Source organism: Piliocolobus tephrosceles, chromosome 9 (genome assembly GCF_002776525.5).
Source record: "Piliocolobus tephrosceles isolate RC106 chromosome 9, ASM277652v3, whole genome shotgun sequence".
Classification (NCBI taxonomy): Eukaryota; Metazoa; Chordata; class Mammalia; order Primates; family Cercopithecidae; genus Piliocolobus; species Piliocolobus tephrosceles.
Window position 1 is genome coordinate 33,968,501 of NC_045442.1, and position 13,643 is coordinate 33,982,143.

The 13,643-nt window shown below is 40.8% G+C and overlaps 2 protein-coding genes across 3 annotated transcripts in view; one reads left to right on the forward strand and one right to left on the reverse strand.

Moving 5' to 3' along the window:
- Window positions 1-13,643, forward strand: part of LOC111538788 (cytochrome c oxidase assembly protein COX15 homolog) — a 62,314-nt gene that overhangs the window by 22,191 nt on the left and 26,480 nt on the right. The gene's annotated exons all lie outside the window — the stretch shown is intronic.
- Window positions 487-13,643, reverse strand: part of ENTPD7 (ectonucleoside triphosphate diphosphohydrolase 7) — a 59,271-nt gene continuing 46,114 nt past the window's right edge. The window contains exons 10-13 of the mRNA XM_023206390.2: window positions 13,169-13,493; window positions 10,935-11,020; window positions 9,376-9,537; window positions 487-7,310 (exon numbers count right to left, since the gene is read on the reverse strand). Of these exons, the coding sequence (XP_023062158.2) occupies window positions 7,079-7,310; window positions 9,376-9,537; window positions 10,935-11,020; window positions 13,169-13,493 (805 nt within the window). The 3' untranslated portion in view covers window positions 487-7,078. The remainder of the gene's footprint in view (window positions 7,311-9,375; window positions 9,538-10,934; window positions 11,021-13,168; window positions 13,494-13,643) is intronic.

The window sequence follows — 13,643 nt, forward strand, 5'->3', positions numbered from 1 at the left end:
TTGCCTAGAAGAAATTCCCAACTTCTCTTATTTGAATCTTAGAAAAATCCCAAAACCCAAGCCTCATCTAAGACCAATTAAGTCACAATCCCTGGAGGCAGTAAAAGGCATATTTTTAAAGTTCCCCAGGTGATTCAAATGTGCAGACAAGTCTAGAGACCACCGGCTTAGGTCCTAATAGCCTAGTTACCTTAGAAAGTTCTTACTAGCTTATTCCCATTCCCTTCTAATATCCACCCCACCTTATCATTTGATCTGCTCTGTTGATCCTTAGTATGTTAGTAGGATATGGTGTCTTCTGGATAGAATCCTTCAAAGAAAGGGAACTGTATTTCTGAGGCAAGTTCCCACACTATCCTCTCCTGACCCTCAAACCCAGGTTCTCCTTAGTTAATAACTGATTCAGCAGAGGGCAGTATGACCCAACCCAAAGAACCATATATTAATGCTTCTACAGTTCCCTCCAAGGAAGTAGCAACTCGTAAGTTAAGTTTTCAGATGTTTTACTTCATTTTTCTTTTATTACAGATGATGAATATATTTGGAAAAACAACTGGTTGCATGTAGCTATATACCTGTATTATGCCACCTATGAGCTTCCAGTGAATGATAATTATCTTAGTTATTTTTTTTGTTTGTTTATGTTATTCCCAGCACTCCCAGTCACATATCAGATATTGAATTAGTGAATGCATGAATGGAAAATTGATAATTACAGATTGATGTCCCAAATACCTTTTTCAAAAAAAAAGTCATACCTATAGGATTAAATAGATCTCCCTTAGTATTTTCAAAGGTCTCTCTGCACTTATGCCCATTGTTTTTAAAACATAAAGGAAATTAAAACACATGGCTTTCTTAATCAGTCAATCTAGAATTTTTTGTCTATAACTTAGACTGACAAATTCTATTGTAGCAGGGGTAATGATTAGCAACTCCATAAAGCAATGTTGGTTGCAGAGAACAACACTGATGATCATAATTTTAGGATAACCAATTTATCTACAGCTACCCTTGTGGTCCTGGGATGAATGGTGGGTTACATAGCAGCATATGTAACACATATGCTCATGTCCCTGCATAAGGGAGAATGCATTACCTCTCTAACATGCATCACACATTTTCCTCAACACTGACTTAAAATGTTTGTCAGTGAGAATTTTAAGAATTCAAAATTCAACAAAATTATTGTTTAATGTGAAGCAGTAGAAAAACATAGAGTCTTAACAGCTCCCCACAGCAATGTAATACAGGCAGCCTTTGGTTTTTTAAAGTGTGCAGTGTCTATTTGTGGATCATAATAAAAATATGTCTTTCACCACACTCCGCAGAGGCCATTGATCAAGGTAGAAATAAAGGGGGAGACATGGCATGTACTTCAGGACTTCAGCTAAAGGGGAGCTGTGGAATGAGAATTTCAAATACAACATGGTAACTGAAATACTAGAAACCAAAGTGTGTGTCTGGGATCCCTTCTTGCAGAAGCTAATAAGGGGCAGTCTTCACCAGCAGCAAGTGCTCTGTAGGAGGGGCCGCTTAGGAAAGTACCAGGGCTGCCTTGGAGTGGAGAAGGAGTGGGCCACCAGAGGGTATACAGTGGCTGCCCTACTTTAAAAGAAGAGGCTCAGGAGCAGACATGTCTTTATGCTGGCCTGAAGTCATGCATATGTGGCTATACATAGCCTGTGATTCAGAAAATTTTTCAACTTTGGTGTTCATAAAAATGGAAGCAATGATAGATTACATTTTAAAAGTGAAAGCCCTTGTAGTATGAGCAATGATTCAGTTTTGTTAATAAAAGGATCTCCTTATTGCTCACATTTTCAGAGAAACAAAATGGTCAACTGGTGTGTTGTTCCTTCCCTGTCCCTCTAATAACAGTACCGACAAACTGGAAAATCATGAAATATTAGAGCAAAAGAGAAATGTGTACTAACACAAGAGAAGTCTGTTAGGATATAAGTAAGATAAAGTAGACAGAGCAGGCTTAAAATGAAGCTTGAACAAGCCATCTGCAGAAACAGAAAACAGGGTAGATGGGACACCCAAACAGGGTGCCACAACTTTCCAACTTAGATCCAGGGTTATGAGAGAGTGAGCCAAGAACACAACCTAAAAGTTTTCAATTTGAGGTATATTCACTGTTTGCTATTCTATAGTATTAATCAAAATATTATTGCTAATAATCCTGTTGTTATTAATCACAACTTTTGGTTTTGAGTCGTAGTTTTTAACAGCAATATTTTTTGTATCACCAGCAAAATTCTCACAAGTTTGACAGAGCCTATTGCCCCAGGGGCTGGACTCTGGCGCTAGCATCCCTAAGAGACTAATATGGGAGAATTTGAAACATCTGCTATTTGTACCGTAATTCTTATTCCCAATCAACATTACACTACATACCACAGCAAAAAGGACAATTAGATACTAGTTTTGAATTAATTTGAAAAGTTCAAAGACAACAAAAAGAAACAGCCCTCTGTTTCTGTAACAGAGTCTGGAAACTGCCCAAGAATTACATGAAGTTCTTTAATGAGGCAGATGTAATAGGTATTTAACCTTCATCTAGGCTGTAGTCATCTAATGAATTGCTTGGATGTTGTAGTAAAGGAAATTGTATAAAATTGTTATAAAAAGATGTATAAAATTTAAAAGTACAAAAAGAAATACAGGAACTAGAATAGATGTAGTGAAAACTTGGCACTATTTCTAACAAAGTATTTTTTTCAAAGTTGATGCCTAAATGTGAGCAAAGCAGTCATAAATGAATGTCAGAAGCAGTCATAAAGATTGGGCATGGTTAGTGGTGGCCAGCTGTTTTATAAAGAATAGATTCTGTTTATACTTGCAGAAATATTCTGTTAATGAGCATTTCATTGTAGCTGACAAAGTAGTTGGCGTGTCTTGTGTTACACAGAAATCCGGGGCCTAGCCAGTCACTATGACTTTGCACATATTACAACTGCTCTAGGCCTCAGTTTCATCACCCATATAAATCAAGGGGGTTGACCAGAAGACCTTTAAAATCCCAGCTTTAAAACTTTTCTGAAATTTATTGTGATTGCTATTAGAAACTCCATTCCCACCAACCTTATCATCAGGGGTTATGGATGAAATAGGAGGCTCTTTTGGGCAGCCTGGTCTTCTAAACCAAAGGACAAAATGCTCTTACCAAAATCAAGATTCTTCTACCTTGTCTTCTGCCTTTAGTTTCTAATCTTGTCTAGCCACTTTGTTTGATAGACGAGAACCAAACCAGAGATGGCAAGTGACTGGCCTGAGGTACCAGAGCTAGTAAATGACAAAGCCAGAACTAGAATCCAGGTCTGCTATTCGTTAAGCCTACTGTTCTTTCCCTTAAGTGATACCACTCACTTGTCTTTCATCCCTGACAAAAAGCAGAACATAAAACTGTGAGAAGCATCTGTTTAGATGATACCAGTGAGAAGTATAAATTATTTCAAAAATTTAAATATGGATGTGATAATAAATGTTAATGTGTAAAAAGACTATTAGCAAGTGCATGGTAGACATTTTTCAGCAATCACGGGCCATGATCTTGAAGTTAAAAGGAATCTCTTAGGATGGGGGGGGGGGGGGGGGGGCGCAGGATACTTTGAAAGACATTTGGAGAATAAATAGAAGATTGGTGGAAAGTAATGAAAATTTCCCAAACCGGAATAGACACTGTGGACTAATAGAGCAGGGAGGGAGAGAGGAGGGCACGGGTGGAAGAACTATCTGTTAGGTACTATACTCACCACCTGGTGATGGGATCTGTACCCCAAACCTCAGCATCACTCAACATACTCATGTAACAAACCTGCACTTGTATCCCCTGAATTTGTTCCTTTGTGTGGGAACAAAAGTTTCCCAGATTAAGGAAATTCAAGGAGCTAAAGTACAGAGAGAAAAAATGGTATAATTTGGCTTAGAGTTAACTGCAACTTAAGTGAATGAAATGCCACATAAATGGGTATTTTACATATTTTCATTATGTTCTTGTGACAAGAATTTTGGGGAAAGTGATGGATTGTGCTATCACAAGACTAAAAAGCATCACTACAAGCCACTGACTCCTATTTTGATATTTGTGACCTGTCTCAGTAATAACAAGAATATGAAAACAGTTCAGGTTCATTGTCTGTGTTGAAACAAGAGTGGTTGATAAGATTCAAAGGAACCAGTGGAATGTGAATTTTATGACACCATAATTATCTTCATGAGAGAACCACCAAAGTGCAGAAATGCAAATAGAAGAGAAATCTTTAAAAACCAAAGGGTATGGCAAGATAGATTTCTGCTCCTATAAGCAAATTATTTTATTATAAGGAAGCAATATATTTAAGTAATTGGCCCTCAGCAAGGAATAAGTGGCTTTTGTTTCTAGCTAATGAGATTTCATTTAAAATCTATTAATTGGGAGAATAGAAGAAACAAAGGAGCCAATACCAACAGTAACTATTCAGTTCTCGTGAGGGATATGATAAAATTTTCCTTCAGTACTGTGGAACTCCTGGAAGCCTTGCTCATGGTAATAAAGATAAGCCTAGATCCTATAATATTAAAATAATGAACAGGATATAACACATTAAACACTCCAAGACAATTAAGAAATACATATATATTGAAAAAGTGATAAATATAGGTATCCTGAGATTCTCAACTATAAAAAGAACAGAGTAATATCAGTTTGAATAATACACATAAAATCCTTAAAGAGTGTCTGGTACATAACAAAGGTTTAACAAATAATGGCTATTATTACAGCCAGGATGAAGAATACTAAGAGCTTTCAAATTAGACCAATCACTACTTCCCTGTTTCAAGTTCATTTTTAGTACATGAGTATGATCATTGTTAGCCAGTTAAGTAGCTTCTGATTAGATCATTGATTAGATCTCACAAGAAAACCACAGATAGTATACTGAAACCAAGATTAGGGCAAAAGAAAATGTTACCTGAGTAGGCAATGGCTAGCTAAAACATGTTTTGACATTATTAAGCAGCGTTCATAAGGTTCATGGAGCACAGATAATGAAAGAAAATCAAATCAATGTAGAAGTCTTAAAAACAAAAGGAAATTGATATGAAAGAAGCCCTAATGAAAGGTAAGATATTTCCAAAGGAAACAGAGGCCAGATGCAGTAGCTTATGCCTGTAATCCCAGCACTCTGGGAGGACGAGGCAGGCGGATTGCTTGAGCCCAAGAGTTTCAGACCAGCCTAGACAACATAGTGAGGCTCCCTCTCTAAAAAAAATAAAATAAAAAATTAGCTGAGTGTGGTGGCGCACACCTGTAGTCCCAGCTACTCAGGAGTCTGAGGTGGGAGGACTACTTGAGCCCAGGAGGTTGAGGCTGCAGCGAGCCATGATAATTGCACCACTGCACTCCAGCCTGGGTGACAGCGTGAGGCCTGTCTCCAAGGAAAAAAAAGGAACAGAGTCTTTGCATGTTTAGTCCATGTTTATCTAATTTTAAAACTATGTAAGACTGGTTATCTTCTTATCCCAACCAAGGGTCAGTATACTTATTTTTATCTTAGTTTATTTCTAGGATGATCTTAATTTCTTTTTCCCTGTTTTATGGAGCATTTAATTCCTTTCTGTTCCCAGTATGAAATTTATTTTTGAAGAATTCTACTTTTTTTTCTTCAAAACCAGGGACTTTTCCCCCTATTAATCTAATCCCAGAAATCAAAGGTGACAAAAAAGAAAATGCTCCCCCCCCGGGAGCATATTCGTGGACAGGACATTCAAGGCTACATGTAGGAAAGGGTAAAACATAAGAAACATTCCATATGGACCCTGATGAAGAGAAATCCTCATGCAATTTAATGGCCAAATGTGGAGGAGAAGCAAAACTCTGGAAGGGTAGTGGGTGAATGGCTTTTCCTCTCACTTCATTAATGGAAGGGCTGTTTGTGACTGAGCAGTCTCTTAATAGAGGTTCTGAAAGTTGCCAGATGGCTTATTAACAGATGGTCTATTCCAAAGTTTAGAATTTGCTCCCTTTCAGACATTCCAAGAGTCAGAAATTGAGAAAACTTCTATTTCTCAGAAATAATTAATAAGAACTTTGATTTTATTGCCTTTGCCCACTCTCCTGATTCTTCCCCTTTTCTTTAAAAACAACTCAAATACATTCCCCAAACTACATACTGATTTTAGCAGTGAAATAAAAGAACTCTCTTTGTATCTTCCTGTTTAAGGGCTCACAAAAACAGGCCTAGGGAACAGTGACCTAAAATCAGACAAATCCGGGTTCTCAGTCCCCATCACAGTTTCTCCATCCTGCTAACACACTTAAGGCTCAAAAAGCAAAATTAATGCCCAAACAGCCTGTGAGGCACATAAAAATGGAAAAATTTTCTATCCTTGTCATACCAGACATCAGATAAGATACTAAAATCTTCCACAGACCATTCATTTAGAAGGGGTTCTAACCTTTAAAATCATGTAAAACATCATCAACACTATGACAGCGATCTTGGATCAAACCCATGATGGCTTCTTTGTCAAGTAAGCAAGGAAGTTAATATCATTTTGGTGCCTGGAAATTCCTGTGTGGTCCATTGAACTGCAAAGATCTTGGATCCCTATTAAAGGCTGTGGATCTCCACATAAATGGTATCTCTGTTACAGAGAAAGAAGGGGCTGCTGCACTTGCTAGAATGTCTCTGGCTTTGTATCAGATGCTACAAGTTTCATTTCAACCAGGCTTCCAGTGTGCCCAATGCCAAACTTCATGCTTTAGCAAGGGAAGAAAAGGTGAGATTTCAGGAACACACCAGACCTCTCAGAAGAAGGAGTCGAAGCCTGCTTCACTTGGACAAAGCTTGGTCCCCCATATTAGCACCAATCTCCTGTCATTTAGTTCCTCACAGATTAAATTATAGCTTCTCTCAGAGAAGACCTGGGTACTGAGAAGGAATTATGGTAGAAAGTGAAGTAGAAATTCCAAGGGCAAATATCTACAAGGTCAGGCATCACAGCATCTGAGGCCATATAAGAAAGTGGAGGAATTCAATGAGCAGCAACTCGGGGGTGCTCAAGCTTCTCTAGTCCTGGTCCAGCCTCACGGCCCCACCTGTACTCCCATCATGGGCACCACCTCTTCAAGCCACAGCAAGTCCAATGGAGCTGAGGCTCGTGTTTGTCGGTGGTGAATTCGCCGTAGCCGCAAAAGGTATAGGACGATGGCCAGTAGCACCACCAGGATACAGGCAAAGAAGAGATAGTGGTTGTATACAAAGGAGAGACGGAACCAGCTACCATGGGCTTGTCGGACACCTTCCTGCCGAAGATCCCTAGGGAAGAAATAAGAATTTGTAGGTGGAAAAAAATTAAGTTTCAGAGGGAGACATTTACTCTGATTTGAAAGGCCCAGTAGTGTTATCACGTTTATTCCATCCACATAAACATTTTAGGACACCAGCTCCACAGAGCAGGCAAAGCTGAAGAACATCCCCCGCCCCAGGAGCCCTGCTGTGTCTTCCTTCCCATGGCCTCCAGAAGGGACCTCCAGGCTTACACCCTCCAGAATCTAAGCCAAGATGGGAAGGCCTTTGAAACCAAAGCCCAAAAAATGAACAGAAAGGCTAGATTGGTCACCTGTAACATAAGTCTTTTTTTTTTTTTTTGAGACGGAGTCTTGCTCTGTCGCCCAGGCTGGAGTGCAGTGGCCGGATCTCAGCTCACTGCAAGCTCCACCTCCTGGGTTTACGCCATTCTCCTGCCTCAGCCTCCCGAGTAGCTGGGACTACAGGTGCCCGCCACCTCGCCCGGCTAGTTTTTTTTGTATTTTTTAGTAGAGACGGGGTTTCATCGTGTTAGCCAGGATGGTCTCGATCTCCTGACCTCGTGATCCGCCCGTCTTGGCCTCCCAAAGTGCTGGGATTACAGGCTTGAGCCACTGCGCCCGGCCACATAAGTCTTAAAATATGGTTATAAATACAGTACTAATGAGAATAGGGGATCCCCTGAACCCAATAAAGAAATCAGAGTGTGTCTAAATCCTTTTTTAAAAGTTGGTATGCAGCCAAGTGCAGTGGCACATGCCTATAGTCAAAGTACTTTGGGAGGCCAGGCCAGGAGAATTGCTTGAAGCCAGGAGTTCAAAACCAGCTTGGTCAACATAACAAGACCCCATTTCTGCAAAAGAAAAATTTAAAAATTAGCTGGGCATGGTGGCGAGCACCTGTACTCCCAGTTCCTCAGAAGGCTGAGGTGGGAGAATCACTTGAGCCCAGGAGTTCAAGGTTGCAATGAGCTATGAACACGGCACTGCCACCACACTCAGCCTGGGCGACAGAGCAAGACCCTGTCTCAAAAAAAAAAAAAATTAAAAATAAAGGGACTATGTTTTCCCTAGGATCTAGGATATATCTAGATAAAGCTGTTACCTGATCAACTGTATGACAAAAATAAGGCAACATGAAAACCAAGTGCAATGGTCCACCTCGCTAGAACAGAAGCCACTCTTCAGCGGTCCAAATCTCACATCTAGTTCTGTCTGGTTTGACCTGCAGTGTTCTTCTAGAATGTGAATCTCTAAACTGAAAGACTTCATAAAAAATATGGATTTATGCCTTTTCTGCACAGATGAGAACTGGCAAATGCTGGGTCGGTGCTTGTGCGTGACAGTAACCAGCCTGTTAACCAGGGTACACGCTCCAGTTGTGGGCAACCCCCACCTAGCCCACTTCCCTCACTGCTATCACCTGCCTGGCTTCTGATGGTATTGAGTTGAGAGGAATAGACATCAAAGATACAAAATTTCATCTGAGTTTCTCTGAAATAGTCTAGGGTACAGAGTACCTAAAAATTGTCCCAAATATCTTGCAGTACATAAAGGTAAGGCATCAGGCTACCAGTTTGATGAAAGTAGCCCCACTAAAAACATCTCACATCCTTTATTCTAATTCTGACCCACCAAAAAGCCTTCTAAGTGTCTGGAGTACCTCCCTAAGTTATGAAAGATTGCTCTAGACATCCCACCCCTGTTCTTTTGTCAGATGTGTTTTCCAGGGTAACCCAAGAATGACATTTTAGCTTGTCAGTCTCTTGGAAGTGATTAGTAAGAGTTCAGTCCTAAAGACTGATTTGTTGTGGGTAAACAAATAAAGCTGGATTTCTGAAACAGCAAAGCCGAGTAACAGACTCCAGACCAGTAATGCTCAACCTTCTTTCTGTTCGAGCATGCCTGGTAGTAATAGTGGCTCACGTGGAAGTAAAGGAGTTTGTTTTTGTGAGGAGGTAGGGAGGAAGGTCATTTAAGACCTATTCTAAGCTGGTTAAAATAAATAAACTGATTCTGAGCATCAACTGATATCCTCTGAGTTCAAGATACCAGATTGGTGAGTCTTACTTTACCTGAGTGGTAAGAATCGTGTTTTATATAGAATGGCTCCCAGTGTCCACTGAACCTCTCGGTCATACACCAGCTGGGCTGTCCGCAGGTTTGGGTAGTCATAGGGAAAGTGGAATCCTTCATGTAAGACTTGGTACATCCAAGCTGATTTAAAACACTGGTATCTGTGTGACAAAAATAATTAAATTTTAAAAAAAGAGAAAAGAATTCTAATACTTTCCTTTGCAATAAGCCACTGTGTATTCCCACCAGTTATTAAAAGACCTACCTCCTCCCGTTTCACCTTCCTCACCTCTAAGTGGGTTATTTCTAAGTCAGCCTGCTTATCTTGTGTTTACCTCAAAGGCAGTAATGATACTGTGGCTGTGTTCTTCTTTTTCTTTAAGAGTCCCTATCTTCAGAGAGCATATTGAAATATCTACAGATGTAATTATATGATGTTTGGGATTTGCTTCGAAACAACACAGTTGTAGTAAGAGGGGGATTGTGGGTGGGAAAACAGATAAAAACAAAGATAGGCCAGGAGCCAATAACTGTTACTAGGAAAGCAGGTGACAGGTTCACAGGAGTTGATTACACTCTTCTAGTTTTATTTATGTTAAACAATTTTTATTTTTTATTCTATTATTATTATTTTTTTGAGACAGAATCTCCCTTTGTCACCCAGGCTGGAGTATAGTGGCATGATCTCGGCTCACTACAACCTCCACCTCCTGAGCTCAAGCAATTCTCCCTGCCTCAGCCTCCCAAGTAGCTGCGATTACAGGCACCTGCCACCATGCCCAGCTAATTTCTGTATTTTTAGAGGAGATGGGGTTTTGCCATGTTGGCCAGGCTGGTCTTGAACTCCTGACCTCAGGTGATCCACCCGCCTCAGCCTCCCAAAGTGCTAGGATTATAGGCATGAACCATGCCCGGCAATGTTAAACAATTTTTAACTAAAATATTTAAAAATGAAAGGACCAATGAACCATACTGGCAAAATGTCATTTGCTGAAGCTCTGTGATAGTTACATGAGGGTTTATGTTGCTATTCTCTCTGCTGTTCTCTATGTTTGATATTATCTATAATACAAAGTTTAAAAAAATCATCACTTTTGGCCGGACCCAGTGGCTCATGAGAGCACTCTATAATTCTAGCACTCTGAGAGGGTGAGGCAGGCGGATCACTTGAGCTCAGGAGTTCAAGACCAGCCTGGCAATCCTGCGAAACCCTGTCTCTACAAAAAATACAAAAATTGGCCAAGCATGGTGGCACGTGCCTATAGTCCCAGCTACTTGGGGGGCTGAGGCAGGAGAATCACTGGAACCTAGGAGGTGGAAGTTGCAGTGAGCTGTCAAATCACTTGATGAGAACTCTGTTTGGTAAGCACTGATTTCCTCTGGCTTTGCTATAATAGGCTCATTATTTTGGCCCCTATCCCTTGGAAAATCAAATCTGGAATAATCAAATGCTCCCTCAACATGAAATCTAATCTGCATTATTGCTCACTCTTTCTCCATTACAATCTGCCATCTAGATTTTAAGGCCACATCTAAGGAGGAAAGGGAAGTGACTTACTTGAGTCGATGCTCATCTGCATGTGATGAAAAGAGGCCATTCTTGAATCTCTGAGTTAGTACTGACCAAGCCATGCCACAGTAATCCTGGATCAACCACAGAAATAGTTCAACATAAATTTGGAGGCAAACTCTCTACCTTCCCCACAGTCACAGCTGTTCCATTTCTAAAGTTACTTGTGGGCTACTAGCTGACAAAGGAAAACAGAAATGGCATATTCACTCACTAAACACTGTGCCATACCCCTGTTTATTCCATCATCCCATGTCTAGCACCAAGCCAGCCTGATGTGGTTTCTGAGCCTCTTAGGCTTCAGAGGGGATGAGGTTAGGACTAACAAATAGCAACGTCAAAAGCCAAAGATAGTTTCATTCTACTCCACATCGGACTGACATGAGCAGGGAGAGCAGATGGAAGAGGATGGTTAGAAACCTGTCATTGGCCTCCCTCAGTGTTGTAATTCTCACCAAAAGAATCATTCCTTTTGGTTTGTTTAGTGAACTAACATTTACTGAATGTCTCCTATGTGCCAGGTGCTGTTCTAGATGTCAGGGAATCATGCAGTAAATAAAACACAAAAATTCCAGTCCTCAGGAAGCTTACATTCTAGTGGTAGGAGACAGACAATAAACACACACACACACACACACACACACACACACACACAGTACGCTGGATAACATAAATGCTCAGGGAAAAATAAAGCAGGAAAGGGCAACAGGTAATATGGGGAGCATTGTCATTTTGGATAGATTTTGGATAGAGTGGTCCCAGAAGGTGGCTCTGGGAAGATAACGTTTGAGTCAAAGTTAAAAAGGTAAGGGAACAGAATCACTCTTTTACTTGGAAAAGATAACATATTAAGCCACTAGCAATGTTGGCAAGCAATAACTTGAGCCTTTTGGTGTTCAAGGGAATAGAATTTGAAGAAGTTTTGAGATAAGAGAGTCAGGCCATGGATAGTTAGGGAGCTCTGGGCTCCAGAAAAAAAGGGAGCATGAAGGTCTTCCTGGAGGCTGGAGAGAAAGGAGCAAATACAAACCAGGTATCCCACAATATTTCTTAAGGACTGTCTTTTGGGAACAGAATGGTACAGATACTGCAGATATTATTCTGCTGGAAGCCTTACACTAAGAGAACCCTAGAGAATTGTAAGAAAGAAAGAAAGGAAAGCAGGGAAGAAGGAAGGAAGGGAGGGAGGGAGGGAAATATGAGGAGAGGCTGGGTGCGGTGATTCACGCCTGTAATTTCAGCACTTTGGGAGGCCAAGGTGGGCAGATCACCTGAGGCCAGGGGTTCGAGACCAGCCTGGGCAACATGGCAAAACCCCATCTCTATTAAAAATACAAAAATTAGCCAGGTATGGCGGTGGGCATCTGTAATCCCAGCTATTCAGGAGGCTGAGGCAGGAGAATCACTTGAACCCGGAAGGCAGAGGTTGCAGTGAGCTGAGATCATGCCACTGCACTCCAGCCTAGGCTACAGAGCAAGACTCCGTCTCAAGAAAAAAAAAAAGAAATATGGGGACAGATTCTCCCATTAGTTTATCTGATGAAAAACACAGAGATACACAACAATTCAAAGAGATGGCCCTAAATTAAGCAGAAAATAATAGAAAGCTGGCAAAACTTTTATCTGTCCAGGTAACCAATGATTTAAGCTTATACGATGCTTAAGTCCTATATATGCTCAAAGCAAATTTTTACTCCTTCTCTATTTTAAATCTAAACAAACTTCCATCATCATTGCTTTTTACAACATCTGATATCCCAGGGAACCCATACCACTCTAGCCTCTTAATACCTCAAACCAAAAGAAAGATGGACTTGCCTCTCTGGGTGATATCATCTCCAAAAGCACATTACAACAGAGAATAGCTAGCAAGGGGAAAAATACTGGAGGTGACATTTCTTGGGCATAAACATTAAATAAGATTATCGGAAAGCTGGAAGAAAAGCCATTAGCCAACACAAAAATTTTACACCTGGGTAATAATTTGGGTGATATGACATCCATGGAAACTAAATTTAGTTAATTAGAAGGCAGTACAGCATAGCTAGATCCGTAAGTTCTCTGAGTCCACTTCCTCATCTGTAAAATGAGGATCAAAGGGCTCCTGCAAAGAACAAGTGAGATTCTGTATTTAAAGCCCTTTGCACAGCACCTGGCACAGAGTGAGGCATTCAATAAATGGCTGCTGCCAGCATAAGCCATGTTTATCATTAATAATTTACCTGAGCAGCCTTGGCAAATGTTGGCCCATGATAGCGGCCACCAATGCGCAACACATCCTCTGTACAGTAAAAAAACTCAGAGAAGCCGTAGAACTCGCTGTTGTTGAAGTCAATTGGCGATTGATAGATGCCATTGAGTGAGGCCTGGCTGGTGTTGGAGCGAGCCAGCAGGGGGCTCAGCATTGCCCCACAAGACACCCAGTCTCCTCTTCCTCGGACATGCAAGACTTGGCTGTTCCTCTCCACCACATCTGTGAGTCCCACCGGCAGGCAGGGATCCAGAAATGGATTGTTGGGACTCAGACCTGTCTTCTGACCCAGCAATCTGCCACAATGACAAAAACAAACAAAAAGTGAGAGAAATATGGTGATCAATTCTGTTCGACATGTTTAGTCAACATGTGTATTTCCTAGTGTGTAGTGAAACTGGAGACGTGAATCTGCTGTTCTCCATCTGGTCTTCATTCCCACACAC